The following is a 17,287-nucleotide window of genomic DNA, read 5'->3' on the forward strand; positions in this document are numbered from 1 at the left end:
CTGTTATTTTTAACAAATATAACATCTTCGTTATACCTTAACAATTAGGCTTATACTGTATTTATCAAACATATTAAAAATTTCATGAAAATATTTTAATTACTTTATTCAAGTGAATATACATACTTGCTTTCACCAATACTTTGGTACGAGAACACCTAAAACACGTTAAAGTATAAAGAAATTTATAAATTTATAAATTCTATAGCATTTTTTATTCAAAATAAATAACTTTTATGTATTTAAATTTAAGATTGACAGGAAGTTGAGGAGTAAATAAACTGGTGATCACTAAAATTGTTTGTATAACTGTGTTTGTGTTTTAATTTAATCAATCATTTAACACACCAAACTACTAAGACATCCATACAAGCGACATCTTTCAAAAAGTCTTTGCAAAACAATACTAATTGCACTACAATTTAAACATATTTAGTTACATTTAATGCCTGCTTATTTTATATTTTAAGTAAAATTTAACTATTTAGGTTTTGTTAATAAGTTTGTTACAATTATTAGCGCATATTAATAATAATATTTTTTAAATGTCTTCAACTAAATAACGATCAAATGATGACTAGATTTACTGTTCCTCAATTTTCACAGCCTTCAAAAGCTTTGCAATAACATCATCAGTTATTGTTGCATTGGTAACCACAGAACCAACAAAAACGCTGCTACCCCATTGTGAATGAGTGATTACTTTACAACAACCCAAGTCATCTATTGTGAAACCAAGGGATTCATAATTGTCACATGTCTCAGTAATAAATGCGTTGGAATGAGAACCAAAATATGCACGGCCCGAAGCTGGATCGATGAAGTCTGACCAATAGTTGTTTGCTCTGTTGATAAAACCAAATTATTTTTGTTTTATTCACAACTTAACAACTTTAAATAAAATATTGACACAAAAAAACTAAAACATGTTCAAGTACACTAAAAAAAAATAGTAGGTTACCTTTGAATAAATACTTGAAATTAATATTGTACTTTTGAATGTGGAAAATATTAAATTCATTTTTAGTCATAGCCTAAAATAATTAACCATAACTTTTAATACCTCTTTTACAGATGGATTTGCTCACTGAATATTTAATTTTATTAAATAAAATTTAAATAAAGTTTGTTAATCGTTTTTGCATTTTTGTAAATCTTAGACTGTGTCTAGAGTAGTGAACATTTGTAAACTAGCAAATTATCTACTCAAGACTGACTACTAGCGCAACGTATACACTTCGTGCGAAATTCAGGTGAGTAGGCACTCTATGTGTAGTTAAAACTAAAATCGATAAAAACTTTAAACTGAATAAATCTACGGACCGCAAAATTTTGAAACTATAAATTTGGCCCGCAATGACCAATTGTCTGTCGACCTTTGCTGTAGATTATTTAGCTAAATGGTAAAAAGATTAAGCGATTGCAATTAGTAACAGGGTTACCACTCGTTTTTTCAAAAAAAAATCCAGGTTTTCCTAATTTATTCCAGGTTTTTAAAAGTACACACTTTTGGGTCTATTTTTAGTTTAAAGTTAAGTTTAAGGTAAGAAACTGTGTTAAATAGTATAAAAACATAGAAAAGATACTGTAAAGCTACTTTAAATATGTTTAAAAAAAAAATATTGATGATAGCAAAATTTTTTTGTTTATATGATAGATTTTTTGAGTGAAATCGAAATTTTACTACTGAATATGTGAAAGTTGTTAAAATTCCAGGTTTTTCTAGGTTTTATTAATTATTTTTGTTTATAATTATTAATTTCAAAATTTCTCAAATTCAAAGTATTTCCTGTTTTTTTTTTCTAAATTGTCAAATTTCAGGTTTTTCCAGGTTTCCAGGTAAAGTAAAAACATATGAACAAAATAAAAAAATTATAGCAAAATCCAACTTTTATATCAAAGAAAAACATTAGATTAGTGAAAATACAAATTTATTTACAAAGCATCTCATAGTTTAATTAGACCGGTAGGTTCTTGATTTCTAAAACTTTACAGTCTTCTTAAGATACATTAAACCAATTTTATCAATTGCAGATTAATCACAAAACATTTCGGACAAACTTTAAGTTAAAACTCTAAATTCTGTTTTAGATAGAACTTTAAAAAACAATGATAAATTACAAAACCACATGGGTCGGTTGGAATCGAATGTGTTGTTCTATTAGGAAATTTGTAAACTTATTAAATTTTCACAGTTTGCAAACCAAAAATTTTATTTTTAACTTAAATATTAATTTCAGTTTCATGAGCAAATTATACTGACTACATTGTTTCGTATGATATAAAATGTTTTTTAACAACATTAAAGTAGCAAAAGATATTGAATAAATTTAATGAAAACTGATTCACTAAGACTTTAGACATCCTCGAATACAGGAGTTAGTAAGTTAAGAAATGCTAATTTTAAATGTTTAGTTAAGTTTTATAAGTAAAATACATTAGGTAGCAATTGGGTACAAATAGATAAGATAGCAATTTATTCACCTCTAGGTCTAATGTTAGACAACAATTTTGTGGGCTACATAGTAAACAAGCAGCTAATCTTGAGCTAAAAAAAAACTCTAGTTTATATAAGATACATAGATGACTTTTGTCGAGAATAAAAATATTAGCGGCCCGCAGTTATAGTTTTACGCTTCATTTGAAACATCAAATGTCTAGTGAAAATTTCGAATTTAACTTAAACTTTCCTTAAGACCTTTTGTGCTGCTAATTTGAAATCTCAGCATGTCTAGTTAAAGTTTTTTTTTGTGGGCTACATTTACATATTTGCAAGTCGAAGTCTTTCATGGGCATCCAATTTAAAATAAAAACATGCTCGCGGATCACAGTTTGCCGACCCCTGCTCAAAAGCATCATTGTTTTTTTTTAGGTTGTTTACTATAGTTTTAATAAAAAATACCAAAAACGTATTTCTGATTCAGCATGAAAATTAATATTTACTAAAAAGCAATTCAATACCAAAAAGTTAAACATTTCTAATCAAAAAATTATCTACATTTACTAGAACGATTTATTTAAAACTTTTATTATATAAACTAGTGCAGTTTTATAGATAAAATTTTTAAACTTTTCTTTTTTTTAATTTTATCTTTTTTATTGCTGTTTAGCAAATACCTGAATAGATGGCAAACTTCTGTAGCAGTTTGTACAAAACTTTTCATTAATTGTTCTCTCTCATTAGAAACTTCACTACTCCAGGTGGACATGTCATTGATGCTTTTTTGCGTAATAGTAATTACCTGCACAACGAATTTCTTTTTTTACTTACTCAAATATTATCATGTACTTATGTTTACTTATGTTATCATTCAGATTTAACCATTATAAACATTTTATAAATATATATTACCCCAAATTAATAACCTTAAACTATTAATTAAATCATTAATTCAATAATTAATGATTGTTGTTTTACTTATTTTTATTTACAAATTTTATTTAAAATAGTTGTAAAAAAAATTTGTTAAAGTGCTTTACTGTTGTTTTTTCCAAGCATATAGAACTAATTATCTAGTTTGCAATGCAGGTTAAATGTCTTTTTAATGTTAATGTATTAAATCGTTATATTGTAAAGTAATTATTAAATATTTTTTTAATGTCTAACAACGGTTTAATCTAATGAATCAGTATTTCTTGAATTTTCATGTGAGTGCTTAATATTATAGTTTGTTATTTTATTTTGTATTTTACTTTACTTTATCATAATTTAGACTTGATAGTTACAAAAACTATTATAGTTTTATAACAGTCGGACTTGTTAAGACTTGTTAAGACACAGAAACATGTGTTAGTGTAGTAAAGTAAGAGTACTGTTTAATTTTTTTTATTATTACTTCAAACTTTATATTCTCAAGTTAAAAATTACTGTTATTTTTTCGTTCACTGAAGCTGCAGGCATATCAACAAAAACTTGCTTAAAATCTTCAAATAGTATTTTAGGGCACTTTTGAGCACAAATTTCTACTGATGCGTCATTCAAGTATTGTCTAATTATCTGATCTGAAACATCACTTCCATCATCTGCTAGTTCCATCTATTGGTAAACTTGTATTTTTGACTTTATAAAGTGATACAATATAAACAGGGTTGCCACTCTTTAAAAAAAGCAAATTTGCTTACAGCAGGCTAACCTGAGACAGCCAAGTTTATAATAACTTGAAAATGAATATTAATTTGCGCGAAGAACCAAAAAAAATACTGTTAATCAAGCTTCAATTCATTAAAACACCAAATTAATAGAAAAAGATAATCTTAAACATAAACAAGATTTAAGTCTTAAAAACGAGCCTGATATTAAGGTAAATATCCTAGACAATTTGAAATTAATCAACCTGAACTTTTCAAAAAATTAAAACTAGCCTGATTTAGTCTAAAATTTATAAAAATTTCAGACTTGTCTGAGATATCTTGAGTTGCCTCAGTGTGTGGCAACACTGTATAAAAATTCAAAGGTAGTTAAAAAGTAAATAAATTAACTATGCATTCACCTTGAAAAATTTAGTTACAGCAACTATGTTTGCATTTGGCATAAACAAGTATTAAGCAAAAACGAAAAAAATATGTAGCTTATATTTTGATAGATATTCTTAACTATCTTAAATATTATTCAATATTTACTTTATTAGTTTTCAATTATAGTTAGTTTCTATACTTAAAACTCTACTGAAGAAAATATTATCACCTATCGTTAAACTTGACTAACATATTTTGAAACACTTTAATATACTACTGAGCTATAATTTTCATAATCTAAAAGATTTTTATATCAGGGTTGCCACTCTTTGAGTCAAAAAGTTTATCGTGAGTGACTAGAAACTTCCCGGAGTAACCTTAAACTTCCCGAAGTTTTTTTCAAGTCTAAAAAAAAATTCGCTTCTGGCGCAAAATACTAATACTTCATGCGCATTTTTCTTCTATGGTAATAAAAGGAAGGTTGTATGTGTATGCTTCTGCATTAGATGCTTACTAAACTTATGAAAAAAAAACTGTTTTGCTAACTGTAATGCTAAGAAGTTAAATCAATTGAGATTAAAAAAACAAATTTTTTGCACAATTTTGTGTAAACTTGTTAGTTAACTTTATACATAATAGAAATAGTTTAATTTCTTTGACATTTTAATTGACAAACTACAATTATTCCATAATAATAACTTCCATATGAGGTACTCACTTAAAAGCATTTAGAAATTAAAATGGGATGTAGGTAGTCTTCCTCTTTTGATTTTAAAGATTATTCTTATTCTGTTTGAATAAGAATTGAAATTTTTTGTTTTTTAGTAAACAAAAGATCTCTTCAAAGTGCTTGTATAAGACTGTGACTGATTTTTTTTGATGATTCTAACCATTTTTTATTTTTGTTTAAAAGCATTTATAACAACTTCAATTTTTTTTGAGGTTTTAAACTGTTTTTTACTCATATTTGCAAATTTTTGTCATATGCAAAAAAACTGTAAAATATACTAAAATTTTCACATTAAAAAGTTGATTACCATTACAGCTACTTTTGTAATTTATTACAAATAAACATTTTACCTCTAATGTAAAGTGAAACACTGATCTTTACTCAATTTTTTTATAAGTACTTTTAGTACAACATATAGTTTTATAAAAATAAAAATACTATTAAAACTTTTCAATGCCTAGTTAACCACAACTTTATTATCTCTAAACTGTTTGTTTTTGTTTAACTTTAGTCATGACTAATATGTTTTAAAATTAAAAAAAAAAAACTACAATGTTAATTCTAAGAATTGTGAAGAACTAGCCGCAAGGTTAAAAAATTTATAAATAAGCACTAAAAAATAAATACAATTATTTTTTTTTGAATAAAATATTGACTAAATCTCATTCTAGATCTAAAAAAATCTTCCCTGAGATTTTTTGAAAATCCTTAAAATTTCCCTGTAATTTTATAAAAGAATTAAAAATGCCCTCAGTTTCCCTGAGTTTAAAAAAAAATCAAAATACCCTGAGTGTGTGGCAACCCTGGTATATATAGAACATACTCAATATATCATTCTAAAGATATTTAAAACTGCAGAACAACTTTTTCAAAATAATACTGAAAACAATAATTTTGTAATACCCTATAACGCAGTAAACCAATGATTTCATAGAGTTATAGAAACTTTATCAGTTCAAATATTTCTGAAGTTAAAACTAGGACATAATTTATTGTTATCAGTACTTTAAAAACAACTTTATAAAGTTATTAAAATTAAATATAAATTTAATTCATAATAAATGTTCTAACGGGTTTTACAATTAGATCTTATTCTTAGTCTCTAATAAAAAGAAAAAATATCACATCAATTTCTAAAAACTAGTCTGAGCTTATGGCTAAAAAAAAACAAAAAAAAATATTTGTTTAAGGCTTAGTAATTGATAGTCTGAAAACTCAGCTGATAGTTTAGTTCAAATCTAAAGAACATGAATTTTAATAATTTAAAAAATAACTAGAGTTTTATGACGTGTTTTTTGTATATAACCATTGAAAATAAGTTTCAATCTTTTTAACAAACTAAAGAAAAAATCTAACCACTAAAAATGGGTAGGGAGTACAGCACATTTTTTGGCCATAATGTAAAATCCACATTTTAACATATGATTCGGATATGTTTTGGCTTCATTAAGAATTTTAAAAAAGGGTTGCAAAAAAAAAGGTTTGCACTCCAAAAAACTAATTTGAACACCTAAACCACATATTTTTTTATTTTTCGACTTTAACAGTAATAGAGTCACTTATACATGTCCTAAACTTATAATTTATATCTTAAATGAAAGTTTATAATTGTAAGCATATATTTGACACATTTCAACTATTTTTGATATAATATGATGTCATAATCACACCAAATATGGAATTTTGTCTGTAAATGGTTATTTTTGAATTATTAATAAGCATAAACTGGTTGTTTAATCTAATTAAAAATGTTTATTGTAAAATGAAACTTTGTAGGTATATTTAATCACATTTAGAATTTAAATGATGTAGTATGTAAATTAGAGGAATTTTTGATGTCATTATTCATTTAGCTATAAATGTTTAGAAAAAAAACTGGAATAATTATTAAATTTTCATTACAACAAAATAGCTAAGTATTAAAGAGTTATAATTTATTCTATAGAAGTTAATGTAATATGGCATTAAAAGGTACTACAACAACACTCATCATTAGTTAAAGGTACTAAAGGCAAATGAAATGAATAAAAATTAACAAAACCATGCCCTCATGGACAAAATATTGTGAGAATAAAATGAAATAAATGCTGTAATATTCTTTTTTTAAGCAAGAACTAACTGAAAAACAAAAAAAACAACATTGAAATCGACTTGCAGTTTCTTCCAAGCATAAAAACTGACAGAAAAACTACGTGTAGTTGTTTAGGCAAACCAAGCATCGATATAATTGAGAAACGCAAGAATGTAGCCAAGAAAATGTCATAACCATCTTGCCAAGCTAATCAGTGGTGCTGCAAGGTCAAGAAACTTTTGTCATTCCCCATGATTATGATTCCTGCAATATAGAATTGGAATCAATTAACAAGCATCCTAAGAAACGATCGCACACGCGTATTGTCAAAAAAGGTACATCACTTTTGTTACCTGAAGACTTTCTTACAGACGACAGGCTAGTTAGAGCTGTAAGAAGAACTAAAGTTACTCCGGCTGAATTATCTACAATTGCTTCTGTTTTAATAGAAATAGGTGGTGGGATTAAAGATTCTGTTAATTTAAGTTACTCATATATTGCAAAACAGTATAACAAATTAACAATTAAAAAACTTCCACAAAAGCAAAACTAGACTGCTCCAAAAAAAAACTTTTGGTGCATTGGGACGACAACACTAGTCAAATATTAGATGGTAGTTTAGCGGAGAAACACTTGTCTGTTTCTGTAACAGGAAAACAACATAAGCTTCTATGAGTTCCTTCTTTAGGAAAAATTAAAAAAAAATATTTACAGCAAAACAGTTTGTAATAAAATAATGCAACTTCTTCAAGAATGGAACCGTGTAAATAGCATTAATGGTATGGTTTTTGACACTACTAACTCTAATACAGGGAAATACTCAGGTGCTTGTATGAAATTTTTAAAAAGCCTTGGTAAGCCAATATTTTGGCTAGGTTGCAGGCATCATGTACTAAAGCTACTACTAAATAAAGTTTTCAATTCTTTAGCCATAGAAAAATCAAAAACACCCGAGATAGAAGTCTTCAAAAAATTTACGAAAAATCGGCAAAATATCTTGCAATACTTTGATGAAAATTATGTTTTGAATTTAGAAGTTACTTCTGAAATTTGTCAAAAATATCAAAGTTTTCGATTACCTTGTCTGCAGGATGATTATAAAGAAGTTGTCAAACTAGCCTTAATTTACATCAGACTTCAGCCCTTGCAAGGTTTCACTCTTCAACGTCCTGGAGCTGTCTCTAAAGCTAGATGGATGAGCAAAGTCATTTACACTCTTAAAATAGTTTTTCTTTAACAACAGAACTCATTAAAAATAATTTTAGACACCACTTGTTTAAAAAAACTGATACATTTGGTTGATTTTTGCATAAACTGCTACCTTCCCTATTAGATCAATTGTACTGTAGCTTCAGCAGCTCCTGGCATTGACGTGGATCTGTTAATCACACTTCAAAAATACAAAAGTACTGATAAGTTATGTGCAGCCTCTGCGTGAAGTGGTATGAAAAAACATGTCTGGTATCTTGTTAAAGAACTTGTTCCTTTAAGTTTGTTTGATGATTATACCATTCAATCGGTCAAAGCTAAAGTTTTAAATCAGAACATTAAATTATCAAATAAATCAGGAAAGGCCCCAAACATTTAGAAAAAACAATGAGTTGCCTATTTGTCCTGTTTGGTCTAATGAAAAGCGAAAATTACCAGGCTTTGTTAGAAGTAATTTCATGCTCGTTTTTATTATCCTAGACTGCAGTCATTCATTTCTTATTAAACCGCTAGAACAATGGACTAGCGATAAAGACTACTTGTGGAGGAAAAAGAAATAGTAAATTACATAAGTGTAGTCAATGACGCTGCCAAAAGAGGTGTTAAATTTTCCAGCAATTTTGTAACTTCGTCGAGAAATGAAGACACGTATCAAGACAATCTACAATATATCAAGGAAGATAGGAAGCAAGTACTAAACCTCAGAATTATGAATAGTTCAAGAAAGAAATTATTGTGATTTGTTTTACTTTCAAGTTTAATTAAAAATTCAATTCTCAACAAATGTTTGTGGTTATTGTGTTTTTTAAGCTATGATCTTAATAAATGTTTAAAAATCTTTTTTTAAACAAGTAAAAATTTATTTTATTTTTTATTTAATAACATAACGTTTTAAAAAAGTTTTTTAAAAAATTAAAATCCCAATTTAATTCATAATATACCAATATAAAGCAAAATTTTCAAAAGTAATTAAATGCAACAGGCTTAAAAATAGGAAGCAATTTTGTTGTGCTATCTATTTATGTGATTCCCCACCCACAAAAAAATGGACTAAGCAAATTTACAAAAGTTTCATCTTTAGGGGCAACAGATGCACCCTTTTGATAAAAGCTTACATCTTGCTAAATGCAATTTTAAGCAGCATTTAATATAAAGTAAATATAATAAAAAACTGATACAAATTTAAATTAAAATACATTTGATACAAAGCTTTTAAATTAGTAAATTATAACATTTAAGGTCATAGGGTATATTAATTAAATTTTAAGATATTTCATTTTTTATAAAAAGTTTCCGATACAAACGTATGGACCGCAAATTTTTCGAGGTCAATTTTCTCGGAAATTTTAAAACTCACTAAAAATCTATCTCCTCCTTCATTTTTCAAGCAATGTTCTTTAAATTTTCAGGAAATGTTTCTTATATTAAAAGAAAAAAACTTTACTTATAAATTTTAATTATTTAGAAAAATAAAAACTTTATCACAAAAATTATTGAAAAAAAGTCTTTTTTTTTCAAAAAAAAAACATTTTTATTTTTTTTTTCCAGGCCCAAATAACGTTTTTTTGTTTTTGTATAAAGATTAGACTGTGAAAGTTTGAAGATTGCTTGAAAATTGTAGGAGGAGATAGATTTTGAATAAAATGGTCTTTTTATGCTGTTTTAGTTTTCCCTTACCATGGGGAACCTATTATGTGGCCCGACTTTGACTAGTCATATCTCAAAAAATAATTCAAATTTTTTAAAACAATAAAAAGCATCTTGAAGCTTAGAAAAAACTTTATAAAATAAGATCAACATGTAAAAAACATGGCTAACCCCCCCCCCTATGACCTTAAAACAAATTAAAATATTTCGTTTTAATTTAAATATAAAATACTTTGAAAACTTAAACTAATAGTTATGTGAAAACAATAACATATTTAAACCTAACTTTTAAAAAAACTTAATACAAATAAACGATTATTGCTTAAACAAAAACTCTTTAAAATTTATTAATACACTAATTACATCTAATTATATTACTATTTTTCAGATGCTCTCAATCTTAATATATAGTAACTGAAAGTGATTTAGAATTTGTTTAATATTTATATTAAAATGAAATTTAAATAAAACTACATCAGTAATACAGTTCTTGTTGACTGACTCCACACATTTGACATTCAAAACTAATAAAACTGCTTGTAAAAACAGCAGATTTTTTTTCTTTAATCAAAAAACACTATTTTACAGACTAAATATGCATACTTTGTGTAATTATGACGTCATCATACATCAAAAGCAGTTGAAATGTCTTTAAATGTATGTCTATAAGTATAAGCTTTAATTTAAGATATAAATTATAAGTCTACGACATGTATATGTGACTTTGTAACCATTTGAGCCGAAAACTCCATAAATCAAAAAATATATGATTTTTAGGGTTCAAATCAGTTTTTGGGCCTTAATTTTTTTGAACCAATTTGTTAAATGTGTCCAGCAAACATCACCCAAGTACTCCCTACCCCTGATACTGCGATAATTTTTTAATCTTTAGGAAAAATGTTAGTTGATACTCGACACAAGTCTAACCATAATATGTCAACAAACATTTATATGTATTTCATCTTCATTTTCAAACAATTTAGATTCTGCGATGAAGTGACCCAAAGCTCCTAAATGCTTTTCGATACAGCTTGAATTGTCAGGAAAATTAGATTGACTGTTTAAATAGCCTACTTCATCTGAGTGAATAGGTAAAGATACAGAGATGTTTCCTGTTTTAAAACAAAACTGAGTATAATTTAATTTAAGTATAATTTAGTTTACAAGACTTAAAATTAAAAAAAAATAAACAAAATAATAAACAAAAGCTTTATATTCTTTAGATCTAGTTCTAACTAAAGAATCTTTTATGCTCTATTAGTGTACGGATAACAACTGTTGAGAATTTTTTTATTTTAAAATTCAGTATTTTTATTTAAAAATGAAGCTTTTTGATAGTTTATTTAAAATAGGTTCTTTAATTTTTTATTTAGTTATAACTAATAAATAGTCAAAATATTCTTCCAGTTTATGAGGCTTTGATTGATTTAGAAAATGAATTGAAATTTTGTGCTAAACCTAAGATTTAAGTTTTAAAAGTCCTTTAAAATTAATCATCTTCTTTTAAACTTAATAAAATTGAGTTTTCATTTATACATACGTAAAGGTTTTTACAATGATTTGTTTTAATATATTTTAATTAAAATATCATTTAAAACATAATTTTTCATAATACTTTATTTTACTGCATAAGTTATTTCTTAGTGACCTTACTATTTTCAGTTATGTTATGTAAAGTTTAATATGATCAAGTATAGTTTAAATAAAAAATGAGGGAATTTTACTCTTAAATAATTCACAACATAAATGCCACAATTTTAGTATGGTGTAAATATGGCTGAAACTTATACTGCAGTTTGTTAAACCTAGTTCTTTAAACTTAACAATAGCTTTAAGACATTTATAAAAGATTAAAAGGAAAACTAAATAGTGTTAAACAGGGTTGCCACTCTTTGAGCCAAAAAAAAGTCCATAGGGACCAAAAACTGTTCTGAGTGACCTTATACTTTACTGAGTCATCTTGAGTTTTTCAACTCATTAAAAACTTTTTTTACTTTTAAAAATCAACAAAAACTAAGATCTTCAACAAAATTTGTTATAAAATAACAAAATCCTTCAATTATATCAAGTAATTCTTATTCACAATCTATAAAAAAAAACTGTAGTGAGATTTTTTTAATCTTTAAAATATACTGAGTTTATTGTAAAAAACAAAACTATAGTGAGTTTTCCTAAGATTCATCCTGAGATTTTCAAAAACTTCAAAAGACATCCTGAGCCTCAGTAGTACTGAGTCCTGAGTGTCCTGCAACCCTGATCATGGTCAAATATTTTTGATCATATAACTAGTACTTGCACATAGAATTTTTGGAAAAAGATTAAATTTTGTTGTGAGAATGAAGAGAAACAAAAATAGCTGACTTAATTCCGAACTAAAAGAAGATGTTGCCAAATGTTTTTTGTAAATTTCTTACAGGTTTTCAGAAATTCTTCCAAGTTTATAAAAACAAGTTTTGGTCCAGTTTTAGTGTTACATTAAACTTAAGTTGAAAAAATTGTGTTAAATAATAGAACAACTAAAAAAAGCTACTTTATATAGATTTTTTAAATAAAAAGAAATAATGATACAAAAAAATTATCTTTTTGATAGATTTTTTGTATCTAATAGAACTTTTGTAACTTTACATGTAAAAATTGTTTTAAAATTGTAGGTTTTTCCAGATTTTTTTAATTTTCTAAACTCCAGTTTTTTTTTTGCCTAAATTAACAAATTCCAGGTTTTTCCGGAATTCAACGTATTTTGGCAACCCTGAAAAAATGGTTCGAAAATGCCATTGACTACAACAGATTATAGGACAGGTGTTTGAAAAGTAGTTACTATAAGTAAAAAAAAAATATTTAATAAACTAATTTTCTATTTTAAGGCAAAAGGGCCGTCCACCTGTTTTTAAACTCTTTGTTCTTTATAGATTTTTATATTAACCATCAGAATTTTTTAACCACCAAGCATTTGAGGTCTCTATCTCAAAAAATGAAGGAGAAGATAGGTTTTTAATGCTTTCAAAACTTTACTCAAAACATTTTAAATAATAAAGAAATGTTTCCTGAAAACTTGAGATCTTTGTCTTAAAAAAGGATATAAAATTTAGTGAAATTTTATATTTTTGAGGAAACCAACAATAAAAAAATTGTGATCCATTTGTATTAGACACTTTTTTTTAATCTCAAAACCTTTATCTCAAAAACCAAATTAACTTTTTATATTCTATAAAGACTGGCTAGAAATTTATACTTGCTTTTTTACAAGAGTCAGTTAAATTTTGTGAAAAAAAATCCTTATTATAAATTATGTTAGTGATGACATTAAGGGTATAGGGGTGTCCGACATTTTTTTTTACTAAAAATAACTTTGGGTCTTATATGAAACCTAAAAGTGCAAACTACAAGCCAGTTTTTATAGAATTGAAAAATATTATTTAACTTTTGAGATGTTGTAATTTTTTTTAAAGTTTCCGATACAAAGGTATGGACCACAAGTTTTTCAGGGTCAATTTTCTCGGAAAATTAATAAATCAATAAAAACCTATCTTCTCCTTTATTTTTTGAGATAGAGACCTCAAATTTTCAGGAAACGTTCCTTTTATAGTTTAAAAGATTTTGAATGTTGGAATTTTTAAAATATTCAAAAACAAAAACTAAAGATAAAAAAATCAAAAAAATAGGTGTTTTTTTTTTACAAAAATTTTATTTTTCAAAATTAAAAAAAATCCTGCATTCAATTGTTTTAAAATTTAATAATACACTTTCTGTGAAAATTTGAAGAAGATTGCTTAAAAAATGAAGGAGAAGATATATTTTTAGTGAAATGGTCTTACTTTGCGTTTTTAGTTTGTGCCTTTCATTAGGAACCTATTGAGGTCACCGACTTTGACTGCTCACATCTTAAAAAATACCTATGTCTAATAGTTCAGATAAAACTCTATAAAATGAGATCAACTTGTAAAAATCAAGGTGGACTTCCCCCTCTATGCCCTTAAACTAATTTAGTTTAAGTTTTAAACTCAAAACCTTTATTATTGTTTGTTTTAATAAATTAGATTAACCAGACAAAACTTGTTTTATTTGGTTTTTAAAAAGGAGTGTATTTTTTACTAAATATTTAATATCATCAGTTTCACTTATTAAAATTGGGACTAGTGTTTTCATATAATCTAAACAAATTTTGATAACTTATTAAGTGATATTTTACTTTAAGTTTCATAAAATTACTTATTAAGTGTTAGTTTGTTTCTAGTATTTATATAATACTCTCAGTTTAGTATTTTATTTAACTTGAAGAGGTCACAATTTATTGTCACCAAAACCCAGTTGTGAACAAAATATTTAATTAACATCTCTTTTTTTAAATAAGCTCTTTACATTACAGTAAATTGAGCAATCTCTTTTAGTTAAGACAAATAATTATTATAATACTCTAGCTAAAAGTTAACATTAATTTGTTATAGACAATTAAACGAATAAGATAAAACAAATAACAATACTTAGGGTTGCAAAATCTTTTTTCGAAATTTCTTCAAGATTTTTTAAAGAAGAATTATTTTTGGTTCATTTTAGTATTAAATCAAACTTAAAGTTTTATTATTTCAAAAAACAAAATTACACTGTTTCACCGCAAAGCAGATAATCAAATTGTAAATCTAATTCAAATAGAATTGGATCTTGGATAGATTACTCTGTCAAATTTGTTTTCAACTCAGTAGTTAGAACTAAACTTAATGTAAAAAAGTGTTAGCTTTTTAGTGTTGAATCGTAATTGCATAACTTTTCATGTAAAAATTATTAAAATTCAGGTATTTTTATCTGAATTATCAAATTTAAAGTATTCCAAGATTCCAGAATTTTTGGCAACCCTGAATAATAATACAATTGAAATTACATAGAGTTACAGACTTTATAGTCAACAAATATCAAAAATCTGAAGCTAAAACTCTGTTAATGGAAGTATACAAAATTAGATTGTTTTTTAATTATATAAGTAGTACTTATTTTATTTTGAAGTCTTAATTCTTACTTAAACTGCTTAGAAAAATAATTAATCACTTTCTTTGCATTTGAGAAACATTGTAATACTTATCAAGTAAAAATACAAAATAAACTCATAATATATTAATGACTGTTAAATAGGGGTGTCCATCTTGAATTTTACAAGTTGATCTGAGCTATCAGACATTTTTAACCGCTTTAAATAATTAAAAGTAATTTTTGAGATATAAGCAATCCAAGTCGGTGACCTCAATAGGTTCTAAACAGAAGGTGCAAGCAAAAATTGCAAAAAAAAAGACTATAACGTTAAGATCTACCTTCTCCCTCATTTTCCAACCAATCTTCAAATTTTCACATAAATTCAATTATTAATTTTTAAATAGATTTATTGCAGGATTTTTTAAATTTCGAAACCACTTTTTTTATCTATAAATTTAAATTTTTCTCAAATCGCAACATTATAGTCTTTAAAATTAAAAAACAACGGTTTCTGAAAGTTTGAAGTGTCTAGCTCAAAAAACAAGGAGAAGATAGATTTTAAATATTTTTTTAATTTCAAAGGAAATTGACTCCAAATTTGCAGTCCATACATTTGTATTGGAAACTTTTTTAAAAATTTAATATCTCAATTTTTTTTTTTTATTCTATAAAAACTGGCTTGTAGTTTGTACTTTTAGCTTTTAAATGAGAGTTAATATTATTTTTTGTAATAAAAATGTTTGACCCCTTCCTACAACACTATTTTACTATAAATTATATTAATCATACAATTTACTTACTCTAAGAAATATAAGTGATAAGCCAAAAACAGAAAAAGATTCTTAAACTTTATTTTTAAACAATTTGTAACAATCAGTAATATCAAACTTTATACAATAGTACTTTATTTCCAACTTCTGAGTCATATTTTATGTGAAAAAACTAAGCAACTTTAGTAACACAGAGTGTGTTAAGTTGGTTATAATTCCAGTAAAAGTGTTAGATGTTTAGTATTTTAAGTTTTATCTATCTATAAAAACTTCGGTTAACTAAAATATTTAAAGATATTATAACTAAGCATACATTTTTATAATTAACTAAATTGGTAATTAATTATCCAACATTTAAACAAATATTACCAGGTAATGGAAACTTTTGATTGGCTGGAGCAACTGGTCCTAATAATTCGTCCGGCCATCCAGATTCAATATCATGTATGAATTTTTCGTTTCCTGAACTATTTTTACTTGATCTTTCAGAACTTGAAAACGCCCTTACACAATTTTTGTTATTGAGTGACGCAATAGTTTTAGTTGCTACTTGTAATTTCTTTCCATAGCTAAACAACTTTCTTGAAACCAAACTTTTACACAAATTTCTTAAACTTGTTGCCATTACAAGTGAATACTATCTACTTCTAAATATTTTTTTAATAAAACAAATTTGCTAATTAGTTTTGCATCACTCTTAAAATCAAAGCAAAATTTTAAGATTTTACTGAAATACAAGTATAAAAATACACTTCTTATCAATAAAATATTACCTTAACCAATTTTAATTATCTTTACAATAAATTACAATAAAAATGTTTGAGCTCAAACTCAAATTTAAAATTCTATTTATTAATATTTTAGTTTAATTTGTTAAAAACTTTCATAAAACAATTTAAAATAAGTTTATACAAAACTAAATTTAATGTTCTTATACATATATATAACTATTGTTATAGTTTTATTTTAAAGTTGTGGTCAATAGTGCTCCACAAACAAAACTGGAGCTAAATAATTAATTAATAAATAAAAAACAGTTATTTACAATTTTTTTACATTGGAGATATTTACTGTTTGGTTGCTTTACTGAATGTTACTGTGGTTTTATATACATTTATATATATTTACAAATATTAGAAATCAGTCATTGGTGGTTTAAAGGGCTTATAGCAATTGCAAAATTTATCTTTTGTGTTACTTTTATGGTTTCTATTTTTTGTTTAAAATTTTATTGTTATGTGCCTCTAAAATTTTGTTTCTCAAATTACTTGTACAACTGCATGATATCTTAATTGCGTTGCATATGAAAATTTTTTTAGAGGTGGTTTTTGTAAAAGAATGTACTACTGAAATTTTTCAACTGTTTGCCTTTTTAGAACTTACAGTTAAACTAAAAAAACTAAAAAAGATATTATATATCTTTTTGTTTCTCTTTTTGATAGA

General features: G+C 25.7%; 1 protein-coding gene across 1 annotated transcript; it reads right to left on the reverse strand.

Annotated features, from left to right (window-relative positions):
• Positions 1 to 7: 7 nt before the first annotated feature.
• On the reverse strand, positions 8 to 16,487 carry LOC145846425 (cobalamin trafficking protein CblD-like). Its single transcript, XM_082953220.1, has 5 exons — positions 16,214 to 16,487; positions 11,058 to 11,224; positions 3,869 to 4,036; positions 3,118 to 3,242; positions 8 to 845 (listed from the first exon to the last, which is right to left on the reverse strand). The coding sequence occupies exons 1-5, from the start codon at positions 16,467 to 16,469 to the stop codon at positions 584 to 586; spliced, it is 978 nt and encodes a 325-aa protein (XP_082809346.1). The 5' UTR covers positions 16,470 to 16,487; the 3' UTR covers positions 8 to 583.
• Positions 16,488 to 17,287: the final 800 nt, after the last annotated feature.

This window comes from Thalia democratica, chromosome 1 (genome assembly GCF_965202585.1).
Source record: "Thalia democratica chromosome 1, ktThaDemo2.hap1.1, whole genome shotgun sequence".
Classification (NCBI taxonomy): Eukaryota; Metazoa; Chordata; class Thaliacea; order Salpida; family Salpidae; genus Thalia; species Thalia democratica.

What these genes read in the sequence shown, in the direction of transcription:
- LOC145846425 (XM_082953220.1), bottom strand. Translation starts at nt 16,469, where the DNA reads ATGGCAACAAGTTTAAGAAATTTGTGTAAAAGTTTGGTTTCAAGAAAG. An exon ending in AAGATGAAATACATATAAAT is followed by an intron (nt 4,037 to 11,057) that starts GTTTGTTGACAT and finishes GTTTACCAATAG; the next exon opens with ATGGAACTAGCAGATGATGG. An exon ending in CAGTGAACGAAAAAATAACA is followed by an intron (nt 3,243 to 3,868) that starts GTAATTTTTAAC and finishes TTCGTTGTGCAG; the next exon opens with GTAATTACTATTACGCAAAA.